We start from the raw sequence: 11,551 nt of genomic DNA, 5'->3' as shown, positions 1-11,551 counted from the left end.
TTTTATCTTCACCATCACTGACTTAAACCTATGGAAGCCCATTTCTGCCAGTTAAACAAAAAGAAAAAGTTAGAAATAAGATTTATGAGAAAAATATTCCTGTGGTAAATTGTAATTATGAGATTAAAAAAAGTCAAAATTATGAGAAATTCATAATTACTAGATACAAAGTTTCTAGAAGAATTATGAGATAAAAATAGTCAATATTGTGAGATAAAAAGTCATAATTATGCAATAAAAAGTCAGAATTACAGAATAAAAAGTATCAATTCCCAGATAAAAGTCATAATTTTAAGATAAGTTATAATTATGATATGAATAAAGTAAAGAACATTTTGATAAAAGTCATAACTATGAGATAAAAAAAATCTTTGGACTTTTTATCTCATAACTATGAGCATGGAATGTATTTAATTTTTATTTATTTTCTTCTTTAACTGGCGGAGATGGGCTTCCACAGAAACCTCAAGCAGAGACCTGCACAAGGATTACTGGGGTCAAACAGCCCCTCGTTCAGCACCACAGCTGTTGGAAAGTTGCGTTACACCTATTCAGTTCAAACCAGGAGCATACAAAGAACCAAAACTCTCAGTTGTTCTTGTTCTGGGTTTGTGTTTTCATCCATGTTTCAGCACCAGAGGCCTACAGTAGTACCTTCTACTTTCTACAATATTTTAGAATAATAATACGAGGCAGGCAGTGCATAAACCATGTACAAAAAGACCCGTCCCGACCCAACCCAGAGCCCTCCACCTAGAGGAGTTGTGCCATCTGTGTGAAATCCCTGGAAGCCCCAACAAACTAATGATGCCAGGATCGAATTATAACTCGGAGGCAATTGTTTTGTATAATATTACATACTAAATCAGCAGTGATTGGACAAATTGGAAAACTGATTCCCTGCTCTTGCTAATTTGATCTGTTCAAACACTTAACAGTCACTAGAGAAAGCCTCAAAACCTCCCAACAGTGTCACAGCTCCTCTAAATACAGAGCTCTAAACCCAACCCTCCGTATTTAACACTAACTTGGTTTGCTAACTCCCTGAAATTTCATTTCTCATAACTACATAGAATAGTGGTACTTGAAAAAAATCAAGATGTTACAAGCAGTTATGACTCACGTCTCTTCAAAAAATATCATGCATTATTGCTCTATTGGATATGAATGAAATATTGCCCCAAGACAGAAATTTGCTTAATTTGCCAGTTATCTAAGAGGTTTGGCAAAGTATCCCAAAGATTCATAAAATTGGCATAGATTCCATTATTATTAGGCTATTGTTATTTTTTGCATGCAGTACGTTTTCATAATTAAAGTGGCGGACAAAAGTAAAAAGGTATTCGGTAATTAGAAAGTGTCAAATGCTTTGGCATATTTGTAACAAAGGCAAAATATAACAAATTAAAGTGCAAAATCAATACATCTACAAAAATAAATAAATAGATAAATAAATAAATAAATAAATAAATTAGGCAATAAATAGACACATAAAAAAAGACCTCAAAGCTGAACACTGTGTGGCCCACTGGCAACAAAAACACTAGCTTACAACACTTGAGAAAGGTTTGACCTTTTGAGGAAAATGGGGACATTTTCAATGTCTGCATCCTCAACAAGTAAAAATAAATAACATCAGATTTAGGTTGTAGGAAAACACTGTTTGTTAAGGAATACCCTGGTGGTGGCTCAGTGGGAGTTTTCAGCCATGGAAGTCCAGTTTGTCTCCCTAATTTCCTCTCACTTTCCACTGTTTACTGCCAAGAAAAGCACAAATGCTTGAAATAACTTGAAAAAGAAAACAGCTTGAAGACATTGGTTAAAAAAATTGATTATATCCCAACTAAAATGGTACACTTTGCCACGGCTACCATGTTATGGCAGGTTTCTACATCATATCTACTTCACAGTTCAGTGTGGGTGTGTCAGCCGGCAAAGAATGTCTGCCTTCTTTGTTTGATGCTTTATCTCCTATTTTCAATCCAATGTCAGTTTCACTAAAAGCAGGGAGCCAGCTGTATCCTCAGATTAATGAATGTTTGTTTTTCAGAAAAATATGAAAGTTCGTTGAATCTCTTTGCAAGAAAACTGAAGATGTGATTCATGCGTTAAACTCCTGAAAGACGGGAGAGGAATTGTGCTTCAGTGTTGTTTCGCCATGTGTTGGAACCAAAAAAAGAGGAATGAGGATAGATATGGACATAAATAGATCTAGGTATCTTCAAAAATGATGAGCTAGATGTGCTGTGCTTTATTTATCTTCACAGATACGCAAAACAGTCTCAGTAGGGGACTTATCGAAGCAGGTGGCAATCTAAATCAAGCATCAAGAACTTCTCACACCACTTCCAGATGAGGGAAGAGGAGACAAAGGAGGGATTGATAAATATCACCTCAATCTATTTTTGTCATTTGCCTCATGACCCTTGCAGAGGAAACACTCCTCCCTTGCAGTGCTCAGGCATACTGGGCTTCTTCTTGGGGAAAGCAGGATTTGCAGGGAGTGAGGCTGTTAAAATGTGATTAAAATAAACTAAAGAAAACTCCAGTCAACCTTTCCGAATCCATCATTCATCCAGTGAGCTCATCGGGGAGAAAGCCCCCTTGAAGCACGCCGACTCGTAGTGCTTGTTCAGGTAACTCTTGAGTGCAAACGTCTTGTCACAGCGTTTACACTTGTAGTGCTTGAAGGCTGAGTGTGTCTGCATGTGAGCACGCAGGTTTGACCGATCAGCGAACGCTTTGCCGCAGTGCGCACACCCGAACGGCTTCTCACCCGTGTGCGACCTCATGTGGCCCTGCAGCAGCCATGGCCGGCTGAAAGCTTTGCCGCACACGTCGCACTTATGCTTGAGGTCGTGGGTCAGCAGGTGCATGGCCATCGCAGGCATGGAAACGTAGACTTTCCCACATGTGGGACACTTCTTGGCCATCTTGCTGTCTATGCTCCTGTGCGTCTGCTTGTGCCGGCTTAGGTTGGAGGACGTGGCGTAGGTTTTGCCGCACTCACTGCAGGTGTGCCTCTGGGCGGTTCCTCTGGGGTTGGCTGCAGCTTTCCTACGTGACCGTCCGTCCATGATGAAAAATGCATCCACTGTGTACCCCTCGCTCACAGCCGCGTCCCCGTTGATGTATCCACCTGCCGATGACGATACCTCAGACCGCGGGCTGTCCGGCTGGTCCGAATCGCCATGGATATCGGCATGGATATCACCATGGATATCAGAATAGGTGTCATTGATGTGGCCATAGATGATTGACGAAGGGCTATGGGAGGGTACTTTAGAGATGACAGATGAGTCACTTCCCACCACATCATCATAGGGAGATGGACTCAGATAATCGCTGACGTAGCCTGAAAAGAGAGACAGGAAGAGGTTAATCATTTGACCAAGACAAGGGGGATTGATTGGAAATTGAAAACTGATTGGTTCAAAAATCTTTACAGGGTAGCTGCATTACTGTTACAAAAATGATACAGAAACAAAGCTGCTGTTTTCAAAGCGTGACTATTTCAGTATCCTCTGAAGTCGAAAAAAGTCCTGAAAAAATACACTTTCCATCTCTCACACTGCACAAGATAGTACTTTTTTCTGCTGCCTCTGTATATCCAGGTCCAAGTTTAGGTGCCTTTTGGTTTTTTGCATGTGTTTTGTTTTTTGTTTTTTGTTTTTAACAATTTTTGTTTCCTGTTTTGGGGGGTTATCAAGTATAAACCTATGTGCACCTTCCAGGCCACAAGAGCACTGGGTAATAGATACTGATAATGTATCACAACAGTAAAAGAAATAAAAAACATTTCTTTTACATAATTACTAAAACTGAATTGCACAACAAGTAATATTAATATAACTATCAACTAAACTGCTGCAGTGAGTCATAGGGACTCAACCTTTTTGAAAATCTTTACAAAGCAGCTATATGAGTGCTACAAACTTATTCTACTATCGTTCTCATCAGGAACCCCGGGGGCTCTGAGTATCCACTGCTACAATTAAAAGATTTCATATAATTGTAAAAATACAGGCCACAAATCAAACTCATTCAAGTTCATTCATTATTCAGAGCACTGCTTCACATGTTGTCTCCAGATAATATTACTGATTACAGCCTGGCGTCTCTGCTTTTCTAAATATCAAATGGACCTCCCAGGATCACATTAACAACATGAGCATTACGCTTAAAGATCAACTTTCGTCTGCGAGAGGAGACACAAGTCCACTCTTAAGATACACTAACACACTGAGAGGTTTGTCTAGGACATAACCATTTTTGGAGATGGTGTAAAGCAGCAGCAGAAGAAGGAGAAGGAGTAGAGAGTTGTGGTATTTATAGTGGCAGTAAAGTGCTTTTATGTCTTTGCCAGCAAGGAGGAGACACTTTCCCCTCAGTGGGAAATCTTTATTTTTCATAAGAGGGTTCAGTGAGCACACTCTCTCCTCAACAACTGCACCTGACAGGTTGCTGCAGCTGCACACAGTCGCACCTCTGAGCTGTCAAAACGTCAACTGTTGTACACAGAGCATCTCTATTACCGCAGCTGGGAGTCTGGTGCTTTGCTCAAGGGCACACTGAAACTGATTGCTTTTACAGTAACTGAGTATTGGCTGTAAACTTCCAGCTTTTCCTGAGACTCACACATTCCTATTTTTGCAGAGCTCCTGACAAATCTGATGAATTATTTGTTGCCATGTTATGATGTCTGGTACTTCATTATTTCTATTATTGGCTTCTACACTCAACAGGCTGAACTCCAGCAGACACAAGGAGAGACTGGTAGCTAATACCCCACAGCCATGACTCCTGTGGATCTATGCCGATCAATAGCTCTCCATTTCAATTAGCACTCTGCGAGCATTTAGACACAGGCAGCAGAGGAGATACTATTGCTGGTAATATAATTTCATGATGCAGTTCTGAGAAAAGCTCAGAAGTTGATCGATAATACGATGAGAACAAGAGACAGAGATCGACGGGAGGGGGGGGGGAGAAGCACAGTGAGATGAGAGACGGCAAGAAAGAACCGGTGAAGGAAGAAAAAAGTTGTGGCAGAGTGAAAGAGGTGGCGTTTGTGGTTAGGTGGTTTGGCGATGGTGTTTAATGCTCTCATGCTGATTTAACGTTCTGAATTGAATTGAGATGGAGCAAAAGTGGAAAACAGAAAATAGAGGGGGGAGGCCAGAGAGTCTGAAAGAGGTGGAGAGAGAAAAAAATCATGAATCATGAATATTCAATCATTGCACTCTGGAACAAAGTACTGTGTGTGTGTGTGTGTGTGTGTGTGTGTGTGTGTGTGTGTGTGTGTGTGTGTGTGTGTGTGCCCTGTGCCCACATATATGTGTGTGTCTTGTTTTATAGAGCATGAGTAAACGCTTTGAAACATGACCAAGTGTTCATTTTTAACCCTTATTAAGTCGACTAAGGACAGCTCCAGTCTTAGTTGTTGCAGAGCTTTATTATCACTCAGACTAGCAGCTTCCCAGTAGAACTGCACACTTGTACTGGTGGACACTGAACAGCTGGAGGAGTCACTGCCTTGCTCAAGGGACATTGCTTACTTTCCCTTCAAGGAACCTTCCAATGGAAAAAAAAGTGTCTTTTTATTTCTCTGTGCTAAAGCCATGCAGTGCTGAGAGATCATTTACTTAATGGCGTACATACTTTACTTGGGGCAACAGTAGCTCAGTCCATGGGGACTGGAAGGTGGCCAATTCAAGACCTGCATGGACAAGTCAGTATGTGTGGACTGGCAGCTGGAGAGGTGCCAGGTCACCTCCCTGGCGATGCCAAGGTGCTGAGGGATTAATAAAGTATGTCCTCTTCTTCTAAAATAGTCCTACATTCAAAATGTAACTCAAGAAAATGTACTTAAAGTATCAAAAGTATTCATGCAGAAAGACTCCTTTCAGAGTGTGTTATTAATAATACCTGCATGAATGTAATTTGTCAGTGTGAAGCCAAATTTAGATCCTTTATACATGACTGTTGGTTTAATATTGACGTTGACAATGCCTCTAATATTTTCCCAGATCATAAACTTGTTAAGAAACTGTTTGCTGAGGTAATAAATGAATACACATACAAGCAGTATCCTTTTTGCAACCAGTGGAGTCGCAACCTGCTGGCCATTAAAAGAATGTAGATTTAAGGCAACATCCACTATTTACTCTTGATTGTCACAGCGTAATGCTCACACCAGTGCGTTTGACAGGCTCACTCAGGACTGACTTAGTGACCTGAGTTCAGCTCCTGATGAGAACGTCTTGTGCAGCCAGATAAAAAACTCATCCACTTTTATTCCCTTCGAGTATTCATTGCTCATCAAGTCACCTCTTCTGTCGCTGTTTTTGTATATTCTGCTGTAAAGCTACTAAGGATCAGAATGAGTTATGCATATGTGACTGACAGGCAGTAACACAGAAATAAAACTAGCCCTGGTTTTAGGATGCAAGATTTTAAGGTATAAACACAGTTTTTCTCTCACAGAAGCTTACTCCATGATCCCTGCCAATTAAACATGACCGTTCCTCTGTATCCTCTCTTTAAAAAACTGTTTTGTGACTCGTAATTGCTGTACGTCTCAACATCTGCGTACTGTCTCTGTTTGTTTGTCTTTGTCTCTCCTCCAACCGTCTCCGTCTGTGTCTCGCTGTGTCAACTCTGTATTCATTTCAAAGCACTTTAGCGGCATTAGAGCTGATAGCTGTTCTAAATGCTTATTAAAGATTAAAATACTCTGCCAAACCAAAGCCATCCCTCTTTTCTGTATCTTTGAAATACAGCAAATTAGAAAGAGAAAGAGCGACAGGGAGAGGCAGTGAGAGACAGACAGAGGAAGAGAGAAAAGCTGCAAGCTACAATTTAATTTTTGATCCAAACCAGCAGTAACTGACACACACTTGTGTGCTTTGGACACTTGTAGGTCACTGACTGCTTCATCTCCCTCTGTGTGTGTGTGTGTGTGTGTGTGTGTGTGCGTGTGTGTGTGTGTGTGTGTGTGTGTGTGTGTGTGTGTGTGTGTGTGTGTGTGTGTGTGTGTGTGTGTGTCTAATGCTGTGCACTCAGCTGTGCAGGCTGCCTGGGAAATGTGCCGAGTTGACAGAAACACAGCGGTGCGTGTACACTCATGTGCGTGTGTGCATTTGTGTGCGTGTGCAACAAGCTGCAGTTGCTTCAGTCAAACTCTTGTTATATTTATAACAAGGGAAAGCATTCTCAGTCTCAACATGTTTGCCGCACTGCTGCTGCTGCATGTTCCTCAGTTCTCACCGTCATCAGAACACCTGGGATCTCTTCATCTCACATTTGACCTTGGTACAATGTGAAAACCACCCTGCTGTACTAACAGTGTTACACTCTTCCCCCTCTGCTGTGACAGACACAATTTTCCCTCTAGTTCTTCAAGCTGCGTTAAACATATTTCCACCACTAGGGGGCAGAAACAAGCTGACAGACACACAACCTTGGCAAATTATTGCCTTGTAAAAGTAATTAAGTAATGTAATGTAATTAAGTGAATACATCTCATTCATCTGAAATGCATGTTTGATGCGTTATATCTAATTAAAAGGGCTCCATGTAATAATTAATAGCAGTTTACATGCATTTATTAATCACTTTTTTATTGGCCATATGTGGGCGGATTGTAACATGACGTGAAAAAAGAGAGCTTCTTCGTCTCTCTGGGCTGCCTATAAAAGCCTGTCCAAAGGATGCGAGAGCAACAGTATCTAACTTTTATTTTAGAAATGGAGTCAGCGAACATCAACTAACGACTGGCTTCAGGCACAACACAGAATTTCTACGGCGACTCTGTAAAAATGACACTTTTACTAATGTTATATTGGAGACCGTCGGGCCACCAACTAAAGAAAATGACAGCTTGAGTTTACCCCAACATAGCAGTAAGTCCGAGATGAAGACACTAGAAAAGCCAAAGTCATTGTGATTCAGTGTAAACACATTTAGCAGACACATGGGAACACAATCATCTTAGAGGAGTCATGTTTTTGTCTAACAAAGTGCAATATTTTCTCTCCTTTTTGCTCTGCTTTGGAAGATAGTTCAAGTCACTTAACCAGACTGTCTGTCTCAGCGCTAACATGCTGCTTAAAACAGGGGTGATGAGAGCAGTGACACTGCCATAAATCAAAACAATGAGATAAAAAAGGCTAAAAAGCTTTATGAATTTAATTGTTAGGTGGGTTTGTGACTGCAAGCAACCCATTTACACTGGTAATTTGACCTGAGATGTTAATTTTAAATTATTAATGCAGCTTAAACCTAAACAAAGGCTTTGTTAAAGTACTAAGCCCTAAGTGCACAAGGCTCCTGTTTCTGCGGTTTTCAAACAACCAATAAGAGCAATTACAAGACGGTCAGCTTCTGTTTAGAAATGCTAGGCAAAGTATTTTATCAATACTTGAAAATTTCCACTGAACGTCTGACCCATTCTCACTGACTCTGTATTGTATTTTGCCTGTGTATCCAGGATTATACAGTGCGTGGGAACCATTTAGCATCAATGTAGCTGTGCAATATTGTCAGGATCTTGGAGAGAGACTCACAGCTGCTGGAAACAACCTGATTTGAATAATTTACTGGGCAACAGAACAACAGAGAACCCCACTGCCTGTGTGCTGGTGACATAATGCATCAGCATAATCATTTCTCATGGTTCTCAGCAAAAATCTCAGCTCTCCGGCACCCTGTTGCTTATCGGCTGTCTTCTATCTTTTCCGACTTGGCTTGTTAACGTAAGCAAGTCGATTATGAGTTTGCTATATTGTGTATCTAAGTAGCAGGGTAAGATATAAAAGCTACAAAGATGACAAACAGGAGTTCTTGCTCTAAAAATTCATGTGAGAAAGCCAAAATACTAAATTTACAGTCAAATTGGAAAGACTAATGAAGTCGCTGGCACAACATGAAACATGGAATTTGATCGGGGAGCCTGCCCTTGCCAAAAATTCACATTTCACGCAGTTTCATTCAGAAATTCACACGTTTTGATACATTTCATACATGTTTTATATCTTAAATGTATTTTCTAATTCTAAAAAACCTATTCAAGGAGGTGTATATATCACATATAGATTGAGTTTGTTTAACCACTGAGTCATCAAGAATCCACCCTGATGAGGAACCTTGGAGAAAGACCTGACGTCTGACCTGCCTCTGAAAAGCGTCAGTGTGTCACTTCAACAATATTTGTCTTTTACAGCCCTGAGCATGTGGGGTTCAGAGAAGGTTACTCAAACCGTAGATTTTCTCATTTCCTGCCATCTCTCTGATCTCTTTCTCCACATAATACTGTTTCATGGAAATAATCTTTGCAAGAAAAGGGGAATTTCAATGCCTGTGATTGGTATATTTTTAGGTTGTGACCGGAGTTTGACCCTGTAATTCCTGTTTCCTCATCCTCCTGAAACAGTCATGACTAATGCTTTGAATCAGGGGATAAAGAAATAGCCTCGACGCTGGATGTATGGTAGATATTGTGTGTGTGTGGTTGTGTGTGTCTGTGTGTGTGTGTGTGTGTGTGTGTGTGTGTGTGTGTGTGTGTGTGTGTGTGTGTGTAGGAGGGTGTCTAACCTTTGTCATGGTGGTGGAATCGCAGACTGAGTTCCTCTCTTCTGCTGTGGCCATATGAGCTCTCCAGCTCTGCAGCCGAGAAATCGTCCAGTTTCACTTTCTTCACCAAGAAAGAGCGAGGCATGATGGGACAGTAGTTGGTCCTGCACTTAAACAATAAACACACACTCTCTCTTCAGTCTTCGCTGCAAAGTTGACCAAAACCTGTAGGTGAAACTCTGATGTTTTAACTAGGACGTTCTCCCTGACTGGTTTCAGCTACTAAAGGTGCTTCCTCCGAACAAACAGCCTCGAAAGTGGAAAGGAGACATGTCTTTTTAAAGATCGGTCCTAATACGTCCCATACCTAATATTAATCTTTGTTCAGATTTGTCAAATAGAGTGAGATTTTTTTTTTTTAGGGTCCTTGCGGAGAAAAAATAGTCCGACAACTCGGCAGTGGAAGACCTGTGGAGCTCTGAAAGGTCCAAAATAAAAAAATAAAATAAATCAATTCCTGTTTTGGATGTTGCGCCTTTGACACGGAAGGTGGGGAAAGTATACGCCACCTTCTTCTTGTTTATTTGTTTGTTTGTTTGTTTCCTTCCGTCGCTTCAAAAAACAAAAGACGACCGCTGGAGCGAGCGTTCCAAACCTCTGGTCTTCAGCACGCGGACAGCTCCCGGGACAGTTCGTCGCGTGCCCCCTTTTTTTGCCGGTTTCGCGGTTTCAGCACGCGGACAGCTCCCCGCTTCTCCGCGTGCCACAGTCAACCACACACAGGGAAAGGAGAAAGGAAGAAGAAGAAGAAGAAGAAGAAGAAGAAGAAGAAGAAGAAGAAGAAGAAGAAGAAGAAGTTTGAAAATGCCTCAGCTCGAAGCGAAACACACTCCGGTGGAAATTCCCAAGCAGGTGAGTCAACTCAATCTGGGTATTTTGGTCGAAAACAAACCGTTAAGTGTACCGGAAAGAAGTGCAGAGTTAACGAGATGAAACGGTGACGAGAAAACGATGGTTGACGGGGTGCTAAAAGACAAAAAAAGACCCAAAAAAAGACGACCGTTCACTCCAGAAAACGCCTTCAGCTTCTCTAGAAACAGCCAAAATGTCCTCACAGTTCCTTTAAAAATATTGCTCAGAAAAACGGCGTTGGAAGACCAGAACAGCTCCTCTCTCTCTCACTCTCTCTCTCCTCCTCTCCTCTCTCGTCTCCTCTCCTCGGCGCGTGCGGAGCTGCGGCTCGTTCTGATGCACGAGATCAGCTGTTGCGGCTTTATAGGGCGCGAGAGAGAGAGAGGGAGGGAGATGGGGGGTGGGGGGCTGGAAGTGCTTCATTTTATTCATCAGAAGAAGAAGAAGAAGAAAAAAAAGAGCATCTTGTCTTGTGGGACCAGCAGCGGCGCGCGGTGATGGCCGGGCAGGGATTTAATGAGGTAGTTTTAAGTGCGCGCTCACGCTGATTTTTTTTTTATGGCAATGAAATTTAAAAGCAAGCTGGAGTTTTTTGGGGGGGGTTCCCAAACAGATCCCTGTAGGAATGATGCACACAGCGAATGATAAATTAGATGTAAACAAGTACATCAAGAATAATGTAATCAGTATTCAATTTCCAGTATCAGGCTTTAATACTCCAAACAAATAGAGTGGTGTAGTTTGTAGTCCTAAAACCCGGAGATCAGTTGGCATTTTTGCACATCCGGTTCCCTCGTCTCAAAATCAATGGGTTTTTTAAATTGCCTGAAATAAGGTCTGTGGTTACCACAGGCTTAAGATATTTACAGGTTTTGTTCTACGACATAAAATACATCATTAAATGTCCCACGATTTATTTGTGAAGTGCTTATGTGTCTTAAGAACGGCGGTTGCTAACAAGGAGCTAAATGAGACTACAGAGGTTGTCATGGACATTAAACATGAACACACCGAAACACCGAGATATCATTTACTCACTAGTCCGTCTTTACAGGTGGACTTTGGT

At 41.4% G+C, this 11,551-nt stretch overlaps 1 protein-coding gene across 1 annotated transcript; it reads right to left on the bottom strand.

Moving 5' to 3' along the window:
• Positions 1 to 2,567: 2,567 nt before the first annotated feature.
• On the bottom strand, positions 2,568 to 9,718 carry LOC141011109 (transcriptional repressor scratch 1-like). Its single transcript, XM_073484339.1, has 2 exons — positions 9,595 to 9,718; positions 2,568 to 3,355 (listed from the first exon to the last, which is right to left on the bottom strand). Exons 1-2 carry the CDS (start codon positions 9,716 to 9,718, stop codon positions 2,568 to 2,570), a joined length of 912 nt encoding a protein of 303 aa, XP_073340440.1.
• Between the last annotated feature and the right edge of the window lie 1,833 nt (positions 9,719 to 11,551).

The sequence above is a fragment of the Pagrus major genome, chromosome 16 (genome assembly GCF_040436345.1).
Source record: "Pagrus major chromosome 16, Pma_NU_1.0".
NCBI classification, from domain to species: Eukaryota; Metazoa; Chordata; class Actinopteri; order Spariformes; family Sparidae; genus Pagrus; species Pagrus major.
Note: the sequence above shows the minus strand (reverse complement) of the source record. Positions and strands in the feature narration are given on the sequence as shown.

Excerpts from the sequence above, each read along its gene's own strand:
- LOC141011109 (XM_073484339.1), bottom strand. The coding sequence starts at position 9,718 with ATGCCTCGCTCTTTCTTGGTGAAGAAAGTGAAACTGGACGATTTCTCG. Across the intron at positions 3,356-9,594 it reads ATTCCACCACCATGACAAAG|GCTACGTCAGCGATTATCTG; the intron begins GTTAGACACCCT and ends CTCTCTTTTCAG.